This window comes from Echiichthys vipera, assembly GCF_963691815.1.
Source record: "Echiichthys vipera genome assembly, chromosome: 10".
In the NCBI taxonomy this organism is placed as follows: Eukaryota; Metazoa; Chordata; class Actinopteri; order Perciformes; family Trachinidae; genus Echiichthys; species Echiichthys vipera.
Window position 1 is genome coordinate 19546132 of NC_139835.1, and position 20689 is coordinate 19566820.

The window sequence follows — 20689 nt, forward strand, 5'->3', positions numbered from 1 at the left end:
TTCACATAACACACTCCCAAACACATTGATCTTGCCTCACAGGGGAGACTTTATGGTACCTGCTTCCCAATTACTCGCATAGGCTTATTCCTGTGACACAGTCTGAGGAAAAAACACACCAGATTGGCTGCTAGTCATGACAGGAAAGCTTAGAGGAGGTAAATTTGTGGGCAGGGTGGGAGAGGTGCCAGTTTCCAAACATACAGTGCAGTGCACTCACACAGGCAGATTTACCGTCTGCGCTCTTCTAGAGGCCTCTCTGTGTTTGTCCTGTCTGCAGTGGCTGACTGAAGACCTTGCTCGCCCAACAAAAACACTGTCAGAGATAGCTCAGCCAGCCATGAAATTGATTTTGTATTAACAAACAAGGGGATCTGTTTCTCCCATACTGTTAATCAAATCATTTCGAGGAATGAGGGGAAGATGAGAGTAAAATCATTAACTCCCAACAGTAAATCAGGTTCACAGCCAACCTGTTGTCCCATTAACCCTGAAACCTGCTCAATAGCTAATTAAGGCAATTACTTCAGCCATGACACGCCAGTTAATCATGAATGACTAGCCTATTTATTGTGGTGGCTTCATTACCATTGGCAGTACTCACTGACACACACACACACAGACACACACACACAGACACACGCACACGCACACGCACACGCACACGCACACGCACACGCACACGCACACGCACACGCACACACACACACACACACACACACACACACACACACACACACACACACACACACACACACACACACACAACCAGTTTATAACACCTATTTATTGGGATATTACTGAATAATTCCCATCAGGTCTTTTATGTCAGTCATGATTTACTTATGATTATAGTGGGTGCATAATGTCTTAATCCAAAGCTTACAACAGAGATAAAACTTGAAATGATGGTAGAGAAGGTCCCTCCAGTACATAAACCGGGGACTTGGTTAGCACTAAAAACACTCTTTTCCAAAAACAGTGTTCACTATCAAATAATTAAATATATAATGGAATTATTAAATAAATTACATTAGCACTGGGAAAGTGCAGATCCACCAAGGCAAATGGTGCATTCACAGGCTCCTTGAATGGTCCCATCCTAGTGGGGAAGTCATTCTACCAACTTTGGTGTGTTCAAAACAACATGGAAGCAACATGGACACTACAAAAAATATTTGTTGTAATTAATTTCTCAGAGTGTTCAAACGACATAGCTGTTTCGATGTATTTGACAATGAAGAAAGGAATAAAATGCCATGAAATATGATAGTTATTCTGACATCACACGAATGCAGCATCTCAAAATAACAAAGAAAGTGGAAAATAAATTGTTTATCTGACCCATGATTAGGATCTGTTGGTAATAGAATGACTACATGGCCAAGATATAACTGGTATTAACATTGGCTTTTCACTTTGATGTTGAGTAGGCTCATTAAAGCTCACATACCAACCTGGCTAGTTAGCAGGCTAGCCAGGTCGAATATGGATCATTTTTACACTAATAAAAGGAGAGGCTAGATTCTGTGTCTGTGTGTTTATTTACAGCAAGAGCCTGATGATTCAGAATGACATTGACATAGTTTCTAACTAACATGAGTAAGTAGCTAATTCTGGTAGCTGTTGTTTAGTTTCTTTGGTACGTGATTGGCTGAAATGTGAAGGGGCGGAGACTGAACACCACTGTAATTAAATACAAAGTTTTATTCATTTGTCATTAGGAAAAATGCTACTACTAACTTTTATACCACAATGATGACATATTAATAATAATTAAAACTATGAGTTGAGTTTGAATAATTCCTGAAATAATCTTACAATGTATTGGTTCATTTATACAGATATTTATATGATCATTTATTTCATAATGTCAAAAACAGGCACTCAAAAACAAGTTAGGTAGTGACATTGGACCATAATGATGCTATTTAGTCAAACATTTTCTGTTAATGCTAATCACACAGCAAAGATGTTAATATGACAATGTACCTGATGTACACTCACTAATTTCATGCTCCCAGAAATTTAATGAGAGCATGTCTTAAAGGAGTGAAGAAGAAGGGCAGATAAACCTGCAACCAACATTTTGAGCGGGCCCTTTGTCCCTGTCTGTCTGGAGCTGTCCGCAGTGCTGAACAAGACTTCAGTCGCTCTCTAACAGTGTGATCAGTGTGGCCTGACACCTTCCTTGTCAGCAGCTCCAATCCCATCCTGCTTGAGGGACTGACTCAGACAGATAGCAGCGCTGAGGAAGGCCCTTGTAGTGAACTGTCCTGAGTGTGAGCATTGATTTTCCTGTTTGTCTCCCCTGACTGCAGCAAGGTGGAGGCGTGCTAAAATGACTCCCTCAACTCTGAGGCCCATTCCTCTCAGCTCCCCTCAGTCCGCTGTAAAGACATGCTATACTGTAACCTGGTTCTATATGTGCCAGGTCACCTGCTGCAGAGGCCGCTCATCCTCTCACTGTTAATGTCACTCTCTCTCCTTCACTGCACATCAGTAACTGGCCCTGGCACTGCAGGACGCCACTCTTGGTTGTTCCATTTCCATTTGCAGCCATGAATATAAATTTCTGGACAACCTGCCACTCACAAGGGGATTTCATTCTGCTACTGTTCAACTGAGCTAAAGCCTCCAAATGCAGGGTGACATTAAAAAAAGCTCCTATGTATATATCCCTGTAGCTCTCACATAAAAAACAAAAACTCACCTCAAATGCACACCGCTGGCACAGCTTTGACTTTGATCTACTTTCACCAGACAACAAAGCAGACAAATTTATTGCTGTGATTGCAAGGTTGGTGCGTTAATTAAAATCAGAAGTGGTTACCCTCGCTTTGACGTTGTTTGTCTTCTTAACGTGACAAAACACAGCCGCTCATCAAAGCGGCGTACAAACAGGCGTCTGTTTGCTTTAACTTATCAGGCATCAGCACTGAGGTCCTGAGGGAGTGTGGTTCTGTGCCTTTGCTTTTAAACAATTACACCAGGAGTCAGACATGTAACCTCGCTCGGTCACACTTTCAATTTCAATGTAAATGTCAGACTGGTACATCTTGTGCAAAGACTCCCTGTGGACAAACTTGTTGTCTATAGTGCAGATTTTCATGTTCCGTTAATGCCAATCGTAACAGTGGCGGGGGAGAGTGCACGCAAAGAAAAATAACAGATCCCTCACATGAAGTGATGTTTCTTATCATACAATGGAGAAAATACGATAACCTTCTTATGGCTGCATTTGAGAGCAACCATCAGTCCCATCACCAGCTCACACAAACTGATCAAAGATTAAACTATAAAACAAACCTGCACAGACTCAAAGGCGCCTGCAATAATACAAATCGAATATGAAGGTGTCCATTTCCTCAATATTTTCAACAAGCTTCCCAATTGAAGGAACATGGTAAATAGTAAATGGAATTGTACTTATATAGCGCATTTCTAATCTTCTGACTACTCAAGGCACTTTCACACTACTTGTCACATTCACCCATTCACACAGACATTCACACTGATGGCAGTGGAAATCCACAGACCATCTAATCTGATCATTCACACCACATTCACACACATATGCGCAGCACAGGGAGCAATTCGGGGTTCAGTGTCTTGCCCAAGGACACCGGGGAAGCTGGGGATAGCTTTCACTCAGGAAAGCCACGAACATCCCTTCAATAACTGTAGTGTATAATAAATGGTTATTTTAACTTTCACTCAGGGAATTTTTTCACAGCCTATAAATACAACCCCCTACTGTGAAAACCATTATCATGGCTAATGTCAGTTGTAGAGGTTGTGAGCGTGGCCTGTACGCAGATCCTGGGGGCAAGTTATCAGGGGAAATTATGATAAAAGTTATTGTCATAGATTCATTTTGGAGAATTATTTAGTGATTTTCACTAACATTAATTGCCATTTCAAATCCTTTTTATTTGTATGGAATATGTCCTGAAATAATATCAGACTAGAAAACTAAAATTAAATACTTAGTTTTAATAACTTCCCTGTGTTTGTTTTGTCTTAAATGAAATGATTTAAAAAATATAATAAAAGGACTGAAACTTTTATGAAGCTGGAAAATGTTTTTACATAAAAAATTACAAAATGATGATCAAAATATTTGCCGATTAAGAATATTCCATTTGACTAATGAATTCATTGTATCAATTGTATATTTTTAGTTTTTTCTGAAAAAAACTTGATTTGTAAAGTAATTAAATCTGTCAGACGTAAAATGTACACTATTTCTCTCTCAGGTCTAGTGTAGTAGAAAGTAAGAAAGTAGCTCAAAGTTGTACTTAAGTAAAGTACTTGAGCAAATGCACTTGAGGAGAGTGTTCAGACATACAAAAGCACTGTGTGAAAAAACTCTTCCCCTTCATTCATTTAAATTGTACTTCTGCATTGGTACCCCTGATATGTCAATGCAGTAGGGCAGAGGGCAGAGGGATAAAGGGCAAAGGAGCTGAAGCTCAACTTTTCCACAACCAAATGCAACGTCAGCCAGCAAAGCACTGCATTGGCCAGTCAGATAAAAGTGCAAGCACACACATTCCTGATCAATTACTTTGTAAAGTGAACACTGTACTTCTAAGTTGCAAGGAAAGAAATAATTAAATTAATTTATTTGTCTCACCTGTGCCTGAAACCACAAGCCCCCCACCACAGGGCTGTTTTAGGTGATCGCACTCCATGATGCGACACCATCACCCAACAGGGTTGGATGAGGTGAAAAAATTAGATACCACAAAGGGCTTCCCATGGTCTTATCTCAAAGTCTCTTCAAACTCCTCTTTTCCTTTGTTTTCTTTGCCTCTTACTTTTTCTCTGGAACATCCCCCTCTTACAGAGAAAATGGATGTGGTAGAGCACAACGAGGCTGCTTTTCGTGGTCCTGGATGGATTGCATGTAAGCGATGAGATTGGTTTCAGTGTTCCCCCGTGGACTGAAGCCTTTGGTGTTTGGTGATGAATGCCTCCTGTGTGGTAATACAGTGTGATTAACGGACATAGCCTAAAGCCTGATCCCTCCTCTCCCTCCTTACCGCACCTGAATCAATCATCTACATAGAAAGCCCACAGTCTTGTGCTAGAACAGCTGCTGAGAGCTCAGCTCCCTCCGCTCACACTTTAGGAGAGCAGAGATGGCTAAAGGACTCACTTTCAAACACAGTGAATACAAAGAGTTGAAGCACACACAAGTGCACGCCTACGCTGTTGAGCAGGTACGCAATTTCAAAAACCTTCTTCAATCTCTTCACAAATTATAAATGTTTGGGTGAATCTTACTGTAGTTCTACTTTAAAGGATTGTGGTGTCTAGTGCCATGTTTTAAGCACATCATTTGTTTTCACCTCGACCCGTATTTGTTTCACTTTATACTGTGAGTGCAGAGGAAGTTAAATAAAAAACTAAAGTAACCGGAGCACTGATATTTAAAAGAAAGTAATATAATGTCATCAGAAATCCCTGGAAGACAACCCAGTCGTTTTACCCTTTAACTGTGTGGTAAAAGACCTTTGTAAAATTAAATAATGCTGCCTCCTCACTAATTATCATTTACAATATTTATATGTTTTATATATTTTCAATTTGTTATTTCAGTAAAAACAATGAAATACCTAAACCCACTTCCAAAACTACAGCAGAACAAATACATCCGCCCATTCCTGTGACTGTGAGGTGACAAGGCAGGTTGAATTTAAAAGTGTAACTCGACACATGCAGTAGCCTTCATGATCAGATTTGATATTGCGGCCGACATTAAATAAAAAAGGGCTGCAGCAGCAGTTTTACAAATAGCCGTGAAACCCTATCATTGGAGGGGAGATTATGGCAGCAGCATAAGCAGTCAAATCAATCCCTGAGTATTTCTGTGCAAGTCGATAGAGGATCCAGGTTAGGGCCATTAGTCATGTTGGCACCCTGCATTGCATTCCCACGCCTGAAACGACCCTGCGACTTCCCTGCACATTGCTGCTAAAAGCTTTTAACACACCCAAATTGACTTTTGCAGCACAATGCATATCATAGGTGTTAATGGTAATTTATGTCATGTGGCATTATTATGCAACGGTTTATAAGCCATCTTGAAATATCTAACAAAGGCATAATCTGCTACTTGATGACAGCAGGAGAGAAGAGCCATTTGCTGATAATTCACATGTCCTGTTCAAAAGGAGGCACTCAAAGACACTTAATATTGTTCCTCCCTCTATAACTTGTTATGATTCACAGACATGCCTTGCATTACAAGTGAAGCAAATGCCTCCAGTGTTAGGTCAATTTCCTCTCACCACCCTTGAAGAGAAAGTAAACATATTCTCAGCTCCGATTCTCAACATGAGAGGAGAGGCTACACAGAATGAAGAATGAAGCAAAGTCTACTACCTATAGCAGAATAAGGACTGACGAGCAGTTAAGAGATCCCTGGATTTGCGGGTGGGATTTACAGCTCTGTTTTGTAGCCATTCGTCTGGCACCTCGAGGGGACTCACTTGAATTGAGGGACATCGGATTCTTATGATGAAGTTGATGTGCTGCATCACAACATGTGCTGGGACATAATGCTATTTGTTCCACACCAGCACTGCCACAAGGTGTAATTCTACTCTCCAGTGCCGTGCTGTTGTTAGGACAGATTTTCAATCCATACTTATTATTATGCTGTGGCCTGGGACCCAATTTATACCGCAATAGCATAGGTGGTTGTGAACATAAATTGATCTAAAGAGGGAAATCCTTTTCCAGTGGGAAATAAACTATTGCTCAGTCAGCTCAACATACAACAAAACTCAATCTGAGGTACTCCTGCCTTATACCAATCAAAATATATAAAGGATGTTAAAAAATAGCACACAATAGTCGAGTCATACTTCAAGATACACTGAAATTCCAGCATTCTAAATAGTTGTTTTGTTTTGTAAATAATATGGTTTCATAGGATTTCTTTTGAAATATTTAATTATATATTGAGCACTAATGAAAACAAGTGTCTGTCCATAATCACATGCGCTGCTGATCAAATCAGTTGATCAAAACGATTTTGCAAAATAAAACGGGACCAGACACCTATTTATAAATGCAGGAATGTCAGAGGCAATCTGGACTGCAATCTGTTCAAGTGAGATTATTCAAATCTCCCTCACAGCAAGTCTGACTGATGCCGCAGCACAGGGAAGTTGCAGAGGGCTCCCGCAGTAAACATTTTATTGATTGAATAAATTTGATGGATTACAATTTCATTATAAACATACATGCCGTGCCTGATTTCGGTATATCTTTACCTCAATGCACCCTCTCCCTGTTCTTAAGTGATTCATTTTGACGTTTCACCACATCGCCAGCCAGCACAGCCCACAACATCAAAACATTGAGAGCTTTATCCCACCAAAAGATGTTAGGGTTGCACACTCTTGCAAGCAGAGATTAGTCCGTGTGAAGGTGACTCTACCTGTGCTTACACTTTAAGTGTGCCAGGTGCTCAGTCAACCTCTGAATCCAAATTGGGGAGAGGTGTGAGGCAGGCAGCCTCAGCGAGCCTCCCCACAGTATAACTTGCCTGTCACCAGCTCGCCCCAGATAAGGATAGATGACCTTTCTCCAGGTTGTTATAATAAATCAACTCCAGAGGCAGTTATTCTTGGCACGGCCCTCTCGTCAGGCCTTACAGGTATCAATTGAGAAATAACACAGCCAGGCACCTCTTTTGGCATTTTCCATGTTACTGTTTGATATGTCAATCTGTCAAGTAAAGAAGTAAAGACACATGCACACACACACTGGCAAGGAAGTTCCCTTATGAATTAACAAGGAGGTTAACCATGTCTGCCTTGTCTATTGAACATTTTCCTTTTGCAGTGATTCTTCCAAAAAATAAAAAGTAAGTTTTAATCATAATATAAGTATAGTACATGTTGTATTTGGGCTTGCACGCTTACCAGCTAAACTGGTTAAAAGAGAAAGCGAAATATTTTTGCAACACAGCACAAAGTGCTGTAGCGGCAGTATAAGCCAACAACCAGTGTCTTCAAAGCAATATTCATGAACTTGCTGATCAGGCAGCTCTGGATAAGCAATCACTAAAGAATTTATGGTAAAAATCCTCAGGTTTTGCACAATTACTTTTTTTATGGACTGTTTATAGTAGAGAACTGGAATGTTCTTTTCTCAATTAGAGTGAAAACAGAGCCAAAGTTAATTGCCCCTCTGATAATAGTAGCATTTTTTCGGCTCAGCCACTAAACAGGTCTCTCGAGGACGTTAGACACAGAATCTCTGAATCTCTGCACCAGCTGACTCATTCTCATCACACTGATGACTACATTTAACTAAATCAGTGTGAGGTGCTTGGCTTCTCTTCCTTTTTACCTCAGCCAAGGGTGTGATCTAACGCTGATCAAAAGCTGACAGGGAAGTAGGAGTTCAGCTCCATGACAGCACATCTGGGATCTGAGGGTTCATAAAAGGCACGAGGTTCAGAGTTGGAGCAAGGTATTCATCATGGGATGGCATCTAACTATAAAGCAACGAATCTCTGTGTGTGTATGTCTTTCCGTCTGTCATTCGCATATCTCGAGAACCGTTCATCCAATCTATGTCAAAATTGCTGTGTGGCTAAGAACCTGCCGTGTCAAATCTGATGCAATTTCGCCTGATGGTGATGTTATAACAATTAACTTTACATTGTGGCCTGTAACTGCACTGCACTGAACCGGCACTACATTAGTGGAAGAAAACAACATATCTGACTTAAGCCAAAACATTTTAACAGAAGCAGAATCTTCACAATGTCACTCGTTCAGGTGGGAAATGGTACTGTAAAAATAAAGCCAAAATACACTGCAGTGATTCAATATTTGTTACCACATGAGGATCTAAGTCTACTCAAGTCTTACAAACCAGCTTCCAGCAAAACTGTGTCCTTGCCAGCCACTCCACCAAATGCCACCCCTTTAATCACACTATAAGAGCTGAATCAGACAACTGCAGATTCATATTTGCCGGACCAGCAAGTATTTGACAGCAGCATCAGAGGATCTGCAAGCCTGCTTTGGCAAGCTGCATGGCTTTCATTACCTAGAGTGGCTTTCAGAGAAAGACGGTAAGCTGCATCTGTACTACATCTCAAACACTTCCAAGCCAAATGGACAATGACAAATATCCATAACATCTCAAACACGTGAAAAGCTCATTTTCTCACATCATGTCATGTTAATACTGCAATGGTCTATAAAGACACAGTTATTCAATCAAAGTGCAACTGAACAACAATGTGGAAAGACAACTTGGGCTCTCTGTTTGGTGCATCATGTATCAAGCAGCAGATTTCAGCATAGAACTGGGACACTAATCCCCTTTCCAATAGAAAAAAAATCATAATCTTCCTCAAAGTGATTAAAACTTCTGAAAACTGGAGACACTCACACAGAGTACAACACATCTTTACTAAGATAAGCATTGTGTGATAAAATAAGAATTGCAGAGAAGACCCCAGAGATTCCATTGGAGTCATTATCATTTTAACTCATAGGTCCTAATAAGTCACATAATCTCAATTTAATATCTTCCAACTTTTACTAAGTCTGCAGAGAACAAAATCAATTATTTTAACCTAAAACTCTGACACGTCAAGTGCAACAAACTGTAAACAAGACATTAACACATCTTTATAAAACAAGGATGCAGTCTCTGACATCCCCTATAGGTTTCTGAAGAGCCATTGTGAATCCCAGTGTAGGTGGCTCTGGCCTTTACCATCTTGGCAACGCCTGACCCCGCCTGCTCCTGCCTGCTCCCGCCTGCTCCCGCCTAATCCAAAAATGGACTCAGAGGTGGAGCGTGGATGGAGCTGAGACGGGCACAATGACTAGTCCACCAATCACTTAAAGTGACACACCTTTAATAATGCCAAACTTTAAGCCTTGATATAATTTTAACGGTTGAGTTATATAAAAAATGAATCCGCCGTACAGTTATCATGAATGGAGAAATTAGCTATAGAGCCCCAAACCATTTTGTTTGTACCAGGCTTCATCTTTACCTCTACTGTAAAGTTGGACTTTTTAACATGGGGCTGTACAGGGATCGACACTTTTGGAGCCAGCCTCAAGTGGCCATTTGAGAAAACCAATGTTTTTGGCACTTCTTCATTGGCTTCAGTTTTGAATCCTGGTGGTTGCCACTTGCATTGACATAAAGTGAAGTTGGTGAATGTGAGCGCAACCTGTATAAATGTATGACCCATATTCACTCACTAATCGTAGTAGTAGTAGTAGTAGTAGTAGTAGAGTACCACATCTACTACCACAATATATTATAGAGTACTAGAATGATATATTAACTAGATGTTAAAAATAGCAATGTATAACATTTAATGAAAAGAAAAAGACTGTTATTTTGAGAATACTGGCTGCTATGGCCTTACTTGAGAATGTTCTCATGTCAACTATGTCTTTCTGCAAGAACAGTTTAAAGTTTACATATCCTTCTGCGTAGTCTAATTTGAATTACATTTAGGGACTTCTATGATCATTTTCATTTTCTTTTTCATGACAACGAACAAGTGCTTGACATATGCTGTTGCACTCTCTGTAGAGGTAACTCTTAATTATCAAACCAACTGGATTATTGCTGAAGCCTGCCAGCAATGACGACTTGAATTAATGACACATGAAAAGCAATCTCTGCGCCCTGGAAGTCCAAGGCCTGCAAGGGCATGCACACCTCCACACATAATAAACATCCCATCATTGTGATGACTACTTTGCCTCCTATATCTAAAGATACGACCAAAACTGTAAATCTGCTCCACTTTCCTCCCTCGAGTTCATTTGTGTCTGGAGGGCATCCATTAGCCTGCTGCTTTACTGTGTCTCATGGAAGTCTTGGCTTTCTCTTTTTCATAAGCAAGAGGCTTCAGAGTACACAGAAGAAAAATCCATAAAGTGCAGGAAGAGAATATACCAACCTACTGGTATTAATGTATCTGATAGCAGTTTCAATATGCCATTATCTCTAGTCTTTAGACATTAGATCAGAAAAATCTGAAAAAAACCTATTAATACTTAATTAAAAATTCTAATACTTTAATAGCTTTTTGGCCACATAGATATAACATCGCCCTTTAAGTTGAAATAGCGTAGCAAATGGTTAATTATTTACTCATCCAGCAGTTATGGACCAACGTTATCATGTTTTCGTGTTTCAGTTCACCTGATGAATGTAAGTCCAATATTGACTTACAATGCAGCTAGATTCACACGATATCACAAGATCACACAAGAATCACACAAATCCATCTTGTCAGGCTTTATGTAATGTGTTTGTATCTGAACCACCAGCGGTTCAGAACAACCAGTGTCCTGTGAGGAGCTACTGGCAGCTATGGGCGTGGTTTAGGTGTTTGTGACAACCAAACCCTACCACAATGACTTCCTGGTTGATCTAATACTGAGGTGCCAAAATATGTGGCCTCTAGGGGCAGGTTTCATAAAAGAACAATTTTCAGTTACCCCCATGTTTAACAGGCTGTTTTCACAGCACAATTAAACCTATTTTAAGGCCTGGTACAAAAAAACATTCTGTCTGTATGTTTAGGTCATATCTCCATGACAACACTGAGGGTGGTGAATTTTTTTGTACCAGGCTAGTTTTTATTTTATTGGCGGTTAAAGTTTATGAATAATTAGGGACGCAACCTCTTGAGTGACAGCTAGCCGCTCGCCCTCACTTCGCCTCGGACATACCTCCCACCCCCCAACACCACATACATGCCCTTTTCTGGTAAGAAGCAATGAGGCGGACTCAAATTCTGACAAAAGTTCGACTCCCATAGGAGTAAGTACAATTGGATGAAGTTGAGAGAACGGACCCAGAGAGGCTGCGTCCATTTTTTATGCGTCTATGGTGACAACACAGAGAGATGATATTTGTTCAAAACAACAATAGCGGCTCCTAAAGAGGTTACTGATACTGATACTATTGCAGCATATACACATATGCTGCAATAGTATCAGTTATATCAGAACTGGAGAGGATTTCTTCATTGGAAGAAGAGCAAAGAATGGCACCAAAGGCTTTTCTTTTCTACTCCTGAGGGAAATATCTGGCTGCTAAATGCTCCACTCTTTACTGTGTTTGGTGCTGAGCTGGTAGTGTACAGTGTTTTGTTTTGCTGCTGAAAACAGTTACCTGATGTTAAACAATGAGCTCTCACTATAGAGCTCTGTAAAACTGAGTGGAGCGGCAGAGTCAAGTGATAGATCTTTGTAGATTCTTCAGTGACACCTTTCACATTACACAAATATTGATTATAGTTGCTTTAAGGTGCTCAGAAAACTTCTCTGACAACTGGGCAAACTCTATCTGTTGAATGTGATCAAAATGAGGTCCAAAGGAATTGTTTTCTCAACTACTATTGACGTCAACTATGAAAAACAACTGAAAAAAACAACAATTACAATGGTACATTCAAATTAATAATCTACACCAGTGTTGGCAAAATGCAAAATACAACCACTGTCTGCATGTTAAAGGTCATTTTTGTCTGGTAGGTAATAGCTCCCTCCCTAATGCCGATTCAGGGAGAGGCCCAACATTGGTAGATGTCATGCGCAGGTCATAGATAGAGTGAGACATAGTACATAGTACATAGTTCAATGATCTGAGCTGTAAGTAACAACCATGCAGTAATTGCAGCCATGTCTGCATCACTGTTATGAATAAAATATGATGTCGAGTGTTATTCATCAAAGGATTAGGGCACGTCATTAGTGTGCCATGTAAGTGATAACAGTCTATTATCGGTTCTGTAGGAGTGTTGTAGGAACTAGGGATGCTCCAGATGACCAATACCCCTGACGGATGACGATTAACCAAAAGTTTATACTTAAACTAGTTGACCTGTCTAAAAGTCTCTAGTGTTGCCCGGTTAGGAATATACCTCAACGACCCAGTGTGCGCTGTAATATTTGACGAAAACATTGACTGCGGTCAAAGAAGAGTCATGGTTAAGCATTGCTTATACCATTAATATCTCCATGTGCCCATTTGATTCATTAATCTAGCTGGTTAGCCTGCTTCGTTGATTCAAAACATACTAATTCACTAGCTTTAGTCTGTAGCATTATACATGCTAGCCAGCTACCTAGCTAGTAAACTAGTTTCAGTGTGCTGCAGGTCATTAGTCGATAAGTACCAGACTAACTGTTGAACCCAGCTCCAATTAGCGAAAGGGAAGGTGGAGGCAGGCAGGCGCCGGGAGAACGTAGTAGGAACGGCTGATAAGTTCAGATCCCAGTGGTGCAGAGGCAGCTCACAGCAACAGCTTTGTCTTTTTGTTTGGATTCAGCAGACTACGCCGGTGAAATGGCAAATAGCTGCCCTCTACTGTTTGTGTATAATGATCTTTTTAACAGTGTAGCAGTTGTGTACATTATTCGCATAATAATAAGTAACAGGTAGCAACATTTTAACAACTGGTCGACTAATTGTGCAAATTGGCAGGAGGTTTAAAAGTATAGCAGTACGCAATAATTGTTACCCAGTTATTATTCCAACTAAACTAGAGTAAACATTAATGGTAATACTACAACAAAAAAATAAATAGATAAATACAATTACAGTAGTTTTTTTCTGCTTACACAACTCTCAACAAAGCTTTTCAGTGCACACATAACCTTAAAAACCCTGAGGACACAGTGATCTAAACATCATTATCCAGAATCACAGCAGAGGACATCCTCTGCCATTGCTACATACCCACATCTCTCTCTCTCTCTCTCTCTCTCTCTCTCTCTGCTTCATCAAAGGAGAGTATCGAAGAGCGTCCATACTGTACTCATGTTTGGGCTTTGGTCTCTCTGTACTCTGAACTGAGCATTCATTATGCATAAGCAACAAGAAAGCTGCTAATGAAGATTTTATAATTGATAAAAACTGCAACATCAGCATCTACATAGAATTATCATGAGGCCACTGTTAAAGAGGGAACAACTAAAATGAAATGAAACAGGAAAGAAGTGTACAGTCCAAGACTTAAAAATGTAAATGCATTTAGTCTGAATATTAATGGCCTTTATCCAAATCATAAATTTCATGTATCTGCTAAATATGTAGCAAGTGGATGAGGCAAGAAACGAGACTCCTGGGGACACAAATATTTATATGAGCAAATTAACTTCATGTATTAGCTTCATGTATTGAAGTCAATTTTGTTTGTATTTTCAAACCCAGTTTAAATTTCTAACAACACATCGTGGCTTGACATGATAAAAAGGCACTGAAACAAATAGAATACTCTAGAGGTATATTCTGTTGCACACGCCCATTCAGCAGGCTGAAATGGGAGCAGGATTTATAGATATAGATTTTTTTTATAGATATGTGGGTATTTCAAGAGATTCACACAGTTTTTAGTAAATAGCATTTTCATAGTGTGTATTATGTGTATTCACTTTTGGAAAGTAATGCACTATTCAATTAATCTAGTAGTAGTAGTAGTAGTAGTAGTAGTAGTAGTAGTAGTAGTAGTAGTAGTAGTGATAGTAGGTTTTTATGTTTTAGTTAAATTGTATTTTATATTATTATAAGCTCAAGAAAATCCACTGATAAAAAGACCTACTTTTTTTCCAAAGTCAATGAGTAATCATGTTCAATAACGTGCCCTATTGACTCAAATAATTGTGATTATGGTCAATGCCATAATCAAGCAGCCGTAGTGTGAGTGAGGATAACCTTGCAAAAAAGAAAAAAGAAATACCAATCCCCCCAAATGTATTTGAATTGTTCCTTCTTGTGGGGTATCAGTAGAGAATCACTCTACCAGGGGGTATCACCCCATCCCCTGCTGTTTGTGTTGTTGTGGAGGTCTCTGTAAAGGACAATAGGTGCTTGTGTTTACACACTGAGACTTACAATGACATGTCTTTTTCCTATAAAAGGTGGGACTGAGGATAATCTTGCAATAAAAAAATGGGTGTACATGTGAATTGTTCTGTTTGGAGACATTTAATGGGAAAATCTAGAGTTTAAAAAAGTGCCTATTAAATACAAGCCTGTGCTGATGATTCTGCATTACTGGTGTCTGGGAAAGATGTCAAAACACTCTTAGTAATGATTTGGAAAGTACAAGAGCGTGATAGATAAGCTCTCAATACATTTGTGTAAAACTGAGTAAATCCTTGTTTGGAATTAGGAAGAAGCTTTCAAGAACAAAAACAGTGAACGTCTCTTGTAATGGAGCTGAAATTGTATATCAAAGAACTATATTGCATCAGTTACTGTCCTGTGAATCTGCTAAAATGTTATCTACTTGTGCCTGTTTCACAGTGTCATCATTGATACAGTCTTGATTGTGCATGTTCTGCTTGTGGTTTGCCTGTGACCGTTATGAACAGGATATATGATGACCCTATCCACAACATTGTCCCTTGGCCCATAACCCAACTCTTCACCCAGTTTCACTAAAATGGGTTTTGTAGTATTTTAAATCTTTTGTAATTAACAGAAAGGCTGAAAAACAACTAGAGCCGAACTTACACCTTCCATGATGAAGGGGATAACAAGACGATACAAGATTAAATATGGATGAATGTAGTGAATACAGGTTCATGACTAATGGGTTGGCTCTGATTTTTCTTGAACTCCAACCCAATGCATTATAGATGTCCCCCACGAAAGTGAGACATCAGAGAAACTGGTAAAATTACAAGGGGAGATATCAACAAAATTCTAACCAGTTCAACACTAATTCAAAGGCTGGCCTTTAAATGCCACCAAAATACCACATTAGACATTTTGTAAGCTAAACAAACTCTTTATGCAGCCAACAAATCTTGTCTTTTCCAGTCTCTAGACATATACTCTAAGAGATATTGACATTGTAAACAGTAACATGCCATGACAAAAAGTATGACTAATAATAATAATAATATAATAATAATTATTCTATGAATGTAATATCTCAACGAAACATCCAGTTTCCACTTAAGTGTTTCAATGAATGCCAACCAACTGTAATATAGGCTTTAATTCTTTGCTGAATTAAAGCCTATGAGGAAGAATGTGGAATAAATGAGAAGATCAGGTATGGTCTCAGGTATGAAATTGTTTGTCTTTGATTTGAAAATCAAAACAAGCTCACACTCACAAAAGTCTTTGTTGCCTCAGGGGAAGAAGCAGTCCCTCTGTTGTATGAATGACAATGCATATACATGAATGTCTTTGTCTTTTGGTTGGCTCACCTTGCGCTTACATGGAAGATGCTGATTTCCCAGTTCCTCTGATGTGTGACCATTATTAATTAGAATCACTGTGGCAATATTCTTCTGCTGCAGAATGATATTATAAATGTTTTTCGTCACAATTATTAGATGTTTGGCTTAAAAAATGTTTTACTGTAGTGTAAAAATAAGTGTCGCTGGTACATGCTGATCAGAATTATTTATGAATTATTTGATTAAACTAAAGTTAAGCAATAATACACACATTCATACATGTACGGCATAATGTCTTACACTGCTGCTTTATTCAAGGCGTATAATGTATGCTTCCCGGTTTTCGGGCTGTATGTTTGATAATCAAATATCCTCACCTCAGACCTGTAGCTGCAACAATAAACCTGTATAATTTTTTAAATCTAAGTGGCAGAGATTCTGACTGCACCAGGATGGAAAGTAATATTGAAATGAGAAACAGAATACATGCATTCTTATTTCCATGGAAAGCAACATCAAATACTTCTCTGATAGTGACCTACAACCTTGAATTTACTTGTGCGAAACTATTTTGAATACGTTATCTGTCCATGCTTTATGCAAGTACCTTTTGAAAATCAGCTCCTTGTTTTGCGACCCAGTGTCACATTGAATATCTACCTGAGAAACTCCAGACCAAACAGTAGGCTATGAACATGTAACAATCAGAAATAATTCTAGCAGCTTTCCTTGGTGCGGGGCTCTGAAATCACCTGAGAAGAAAACAACCTGCTCAACAAGCCGTCTTCATGCAGCAGACAAGGTAGTACCATGACACTTTGCACAAAGCAACTTAAGAGGACAGCACTTAGAGGTATGTTTCTCCAAAAAGCCCCTGAGGTGAGGCGTGCTCGCCCGCTCCACTTCTTCCCTGACTGACAGCACACTCCAGAGGAGCCACGCCGCAGGACAGGCACACTGATCCAGTCTGACATGCCTGACCTTTCCCGGGCCACACGGCTGGCTCACCATGCAGCGCGCCCTGCCCGGCTAAAAAGGCCATACAAAGCCTTGCATGCAGTGCCATCACTGCCCGACTTGGCCCTCCCTTATACTGCTATCTCAAGAGCTGGCAAGGTGAATGCATGGGACTGTGAAAAGACAGCCACTCAATCTGAGAGGCTCTCAACTGCAAAACGAGGATATGCCATCTGGATTTGGCAGTGAAGGCAGTGAAGTACTAGGAAGTGATTGGTATTCCCCATTGCACCCTTGTAAAAAAAAAAAAAAAAAAAAAGTGGATTATCTAATACAAATAACACATTTTACAGTACACGGATGATTCTATAATTTGATCTTATACAATTTAAGCTATTTAATTAAATAGTTATCTCACTAGGTAAATGTACCATGTGCAGGGGCTGGTTAGAGAGGAAGTCGAACGTAGTGTGTCTGCCAACAGTCTTGGTCGAGGCACAATTATCTCAGAATAGATGCTGTGGGAGCCCACTAAAGAACAAGAAAAGGGAGGACTAGTAAGTGCAGCATAGATGCTGCAGCTGTGAAATGAAGAGCTGTCGCATCCAGTGAGCACTTTCCTGAGTAAAGGAAACACTTGGCACCGCAGAAATAAATCATGTGCTCATGTTTTTCAGTGTAAGATTGTATTTTTCAGAATAAAGAATAAAGAATGGAATTAACGTGTGCAATGTGTGCAAGACATTTGGCCAGTGCCTTTTCTACATGTGGAACTTTGTGGATAATATAACTGACTAATCGAATTTTTAACATGCTATTTTAATGAATAACCTAAACTGTAATGGAATTGAAAGAATCATTGACTCCAGAAACACTTATCATGCCATGACTTTCCATTACAATGCGTCCCCCTTTAGTAATTTTGCTACATCTCTATTACATTCGCACAAGCAATTGCAAATGTCTTTCAGTTAAAACAGAAACCTTTGGACAGAAAATGCATATCATGTGCTACTTTGCTTTTTCTCTCAGATAACTTATGTGCAAACATCTGGGGATGATTTAAACGGAGAGTCTTGAGATAAAATGGAATCAAATGTCTTTGTGTAATACAACGGTAGTGCACCTGTTCTGCAAGCTAACACGGGCATCTCAAAGGAGCTTATCACAAACCCCTAAGGCCAAGGATGCAGGGGGAGAAGTGTGTACTGGTGTATGGGTCAGGTTGGATTACAATGAATCCATGGATGGATAACTGAAAGAGCCTTACCGGGCATAGGCACAGGGGCCCATAGGGTCAGTGGCCCTGACTCACAAAACTTGCTGAACACAAAACGGTCACAAAGACACGCTGAATGACCACAATCCTAAAGTATACAAAATGACTATAGATGCTAAATGACACGCAAAGGACCAAAAACATACACACTGACTACAAATGACCCAAAATGCATAATGACCACAAAAGAGACACAAAAAATGGATGCAAAATGGACAGAAAAAGATGCAAAACAAGCGCAGAACTAGTAGAAGTAGAGTCTTTGAGTCCTGTCTTTGCGCAGGGGGCCATTGTTTCATAATCTGTCTATGGATACAGCCTAACTTTGGACAACTTAATTCACAGAGATGGATACCCTCATTCCCAGGGATGAAAACTCAGCAAAGAAAAACAGTCACTAACCCTTTAACTTATTCTTGTGGAATCAGTGTGTGTGTGTGTGGTTGTGTGTGTGTGTGTGTGTGTGTGTGTGTGTGTGTGTGTGTGTGTGTGTGTGTGTGTGTGTATGTGTGTGTGTGTGTATGTGTGTGTGTGTGTGTGTGTGTGTGTGTGTGTGTGTGTGTGTGTGTGTGTGTGTGTGAGAGTGTGTGTGTGTGTGTGTGTGTGTTTGTGTTTACAAAAGTCTTATTCATTTTCAATAGGTGCAATTGGAGCTTTGATCAAGTGATTATGAAATCACCACAGGGTGCAAGTGCATTTAGGCTGCTGCAGGCTCACAAACAACATCATTTCTAATGTGAAAAGGGGAGTATAAATGCTTGACAGAATAACATCACTGGCACAGCTGGGTGGATGTGACTACAAAGGATAAACACATAATTTATATGCATGAAGGTCAAATGATGTAAAAGTCTCTTAAATGTTGTACTATTAAATCATTCCCCACGTCTTAACACATTAGTCCGCACACACGAGCGGATAAAGTGAGCTGAGTGCTGGGTGATTGGTTGCAATTATTTGCCTTTTTACAATCAGTGTAGGTATTGTTAATGACTGCCTGACTACACCAGTGGGAACACCATCACATCTATAATACTCACATTCTGTCAAAGACAAAAGACGTCTATGCAGGACAAAATTAAACTTTTAAATGCATCATGTATCTGTCTGTACATACTTCCTCTGTGCTCCTGGTTGTTTCAACACACACACACACACACACACACACACACACACACACACACACACACACACACACACACACACACACACACACACACACACAATCAGGGGAATCAGGCATATACCTTTTATTCCTCTGGGCCTCCTTCTTATCCATAATGACAGGTACACAGTTCGTTAGCTCGGTCCAGTCTGCATGCAGCCCGCAGCTCCAGCCAGTAGAGAACCGGGAGAAGAGCCAGGACTCCTCTTTCCCTGGTCGGTGACATGTGCATTTTTTCTGCCCTGGCTTGCAGTCGCACGGCTGCTCCAAGCGAATATTCCTCACCAAGTGTCTCCCGAAAGTGGTTCCTCCGGTCTTCTGGATGTGCAAAAACACGATCACGTCGTCCCCTTTGATGTTGAACTCCACGTGTCTGTCAAGGTCTCTTTCGGTGAAGTTGAATTTTGACGGTAGTTTAGGAGGGCTGTCATCCTCCAGGTCTTGATCTCTGTAGAAATCGTCGCTGTCCTGGTACGGGGTGGAAAGTAGGCTTACCCCGCTTAATGTCTCCCCAGCCTTAAAGTGGCACGAATTACTGCCAGCGGGACATATGTACTGGTAACCTATCATAACAAAAAGGACAGCTAGAATAGGAACCAAGACGAGCTTACTGGATCTGTCATCCATTATATCAAGATAGTGTCTTCATTCCATTACTGTGAACAATAAGTAGCACCCATGGGTTCTTCGGGGATCAATAATGCTCCATGCCTCAAAGGTGCCTATTATTAAGGTGCCACATGTTGATCAGATAAAAGCCTCCGGTAATGTGGGAATCCACCTTTTGGTTTCTTAAACACTGCACTGCGCTGGAGAGCTTGTCCAAAGTCAAGAGTCATGGCATTCACATGTCTGGCTGTGCAACTTGTAAAGCCGCGGAGCTGCATCAGTGCCGCCGACTCCCATGCTCCGGTATCAAGTTTAAAAATGAGAAAGCTGTTGAGAGTTTTTTTTTAGTTCACCCCTGCTTTACTTTTTTTTTTTTGTGCTGGTGTCAGTCTAAATCGCGGTGTGGCTCGTGCCTCTCATAGACTTACTTCAGCAGAAATGTGTCACGGCTCGGACTGT

At 40.2% G+C, this 20689-nt stretch overlaps 1 protein-coding gene across 1 annotated transcript in view; it reads right to left on the reverse strand.

Annotated features, from left to right (window-relative positions):
• Positions 1-20248, reverse strand: part of hs6st3b (heparan sulfate 6-O-sulfotransferase 3b) — a gene marked incomplete at both ends in the record, with an annotated part of 58480 nt that extends 38232 nt beyond the window's left edge. The window contains one exon of the mRNA XM_083921937.1: positions 19704-20248. Coding sequence (XP_083778063.1) covers positions 19704-20248 — 545 coding nt within the window. The remainder of the gene's footprint in view (positions 1-19703) is intronic.
• Between the last annotated feature and the right edge of the window lie 441 nt (positions 20249-20689).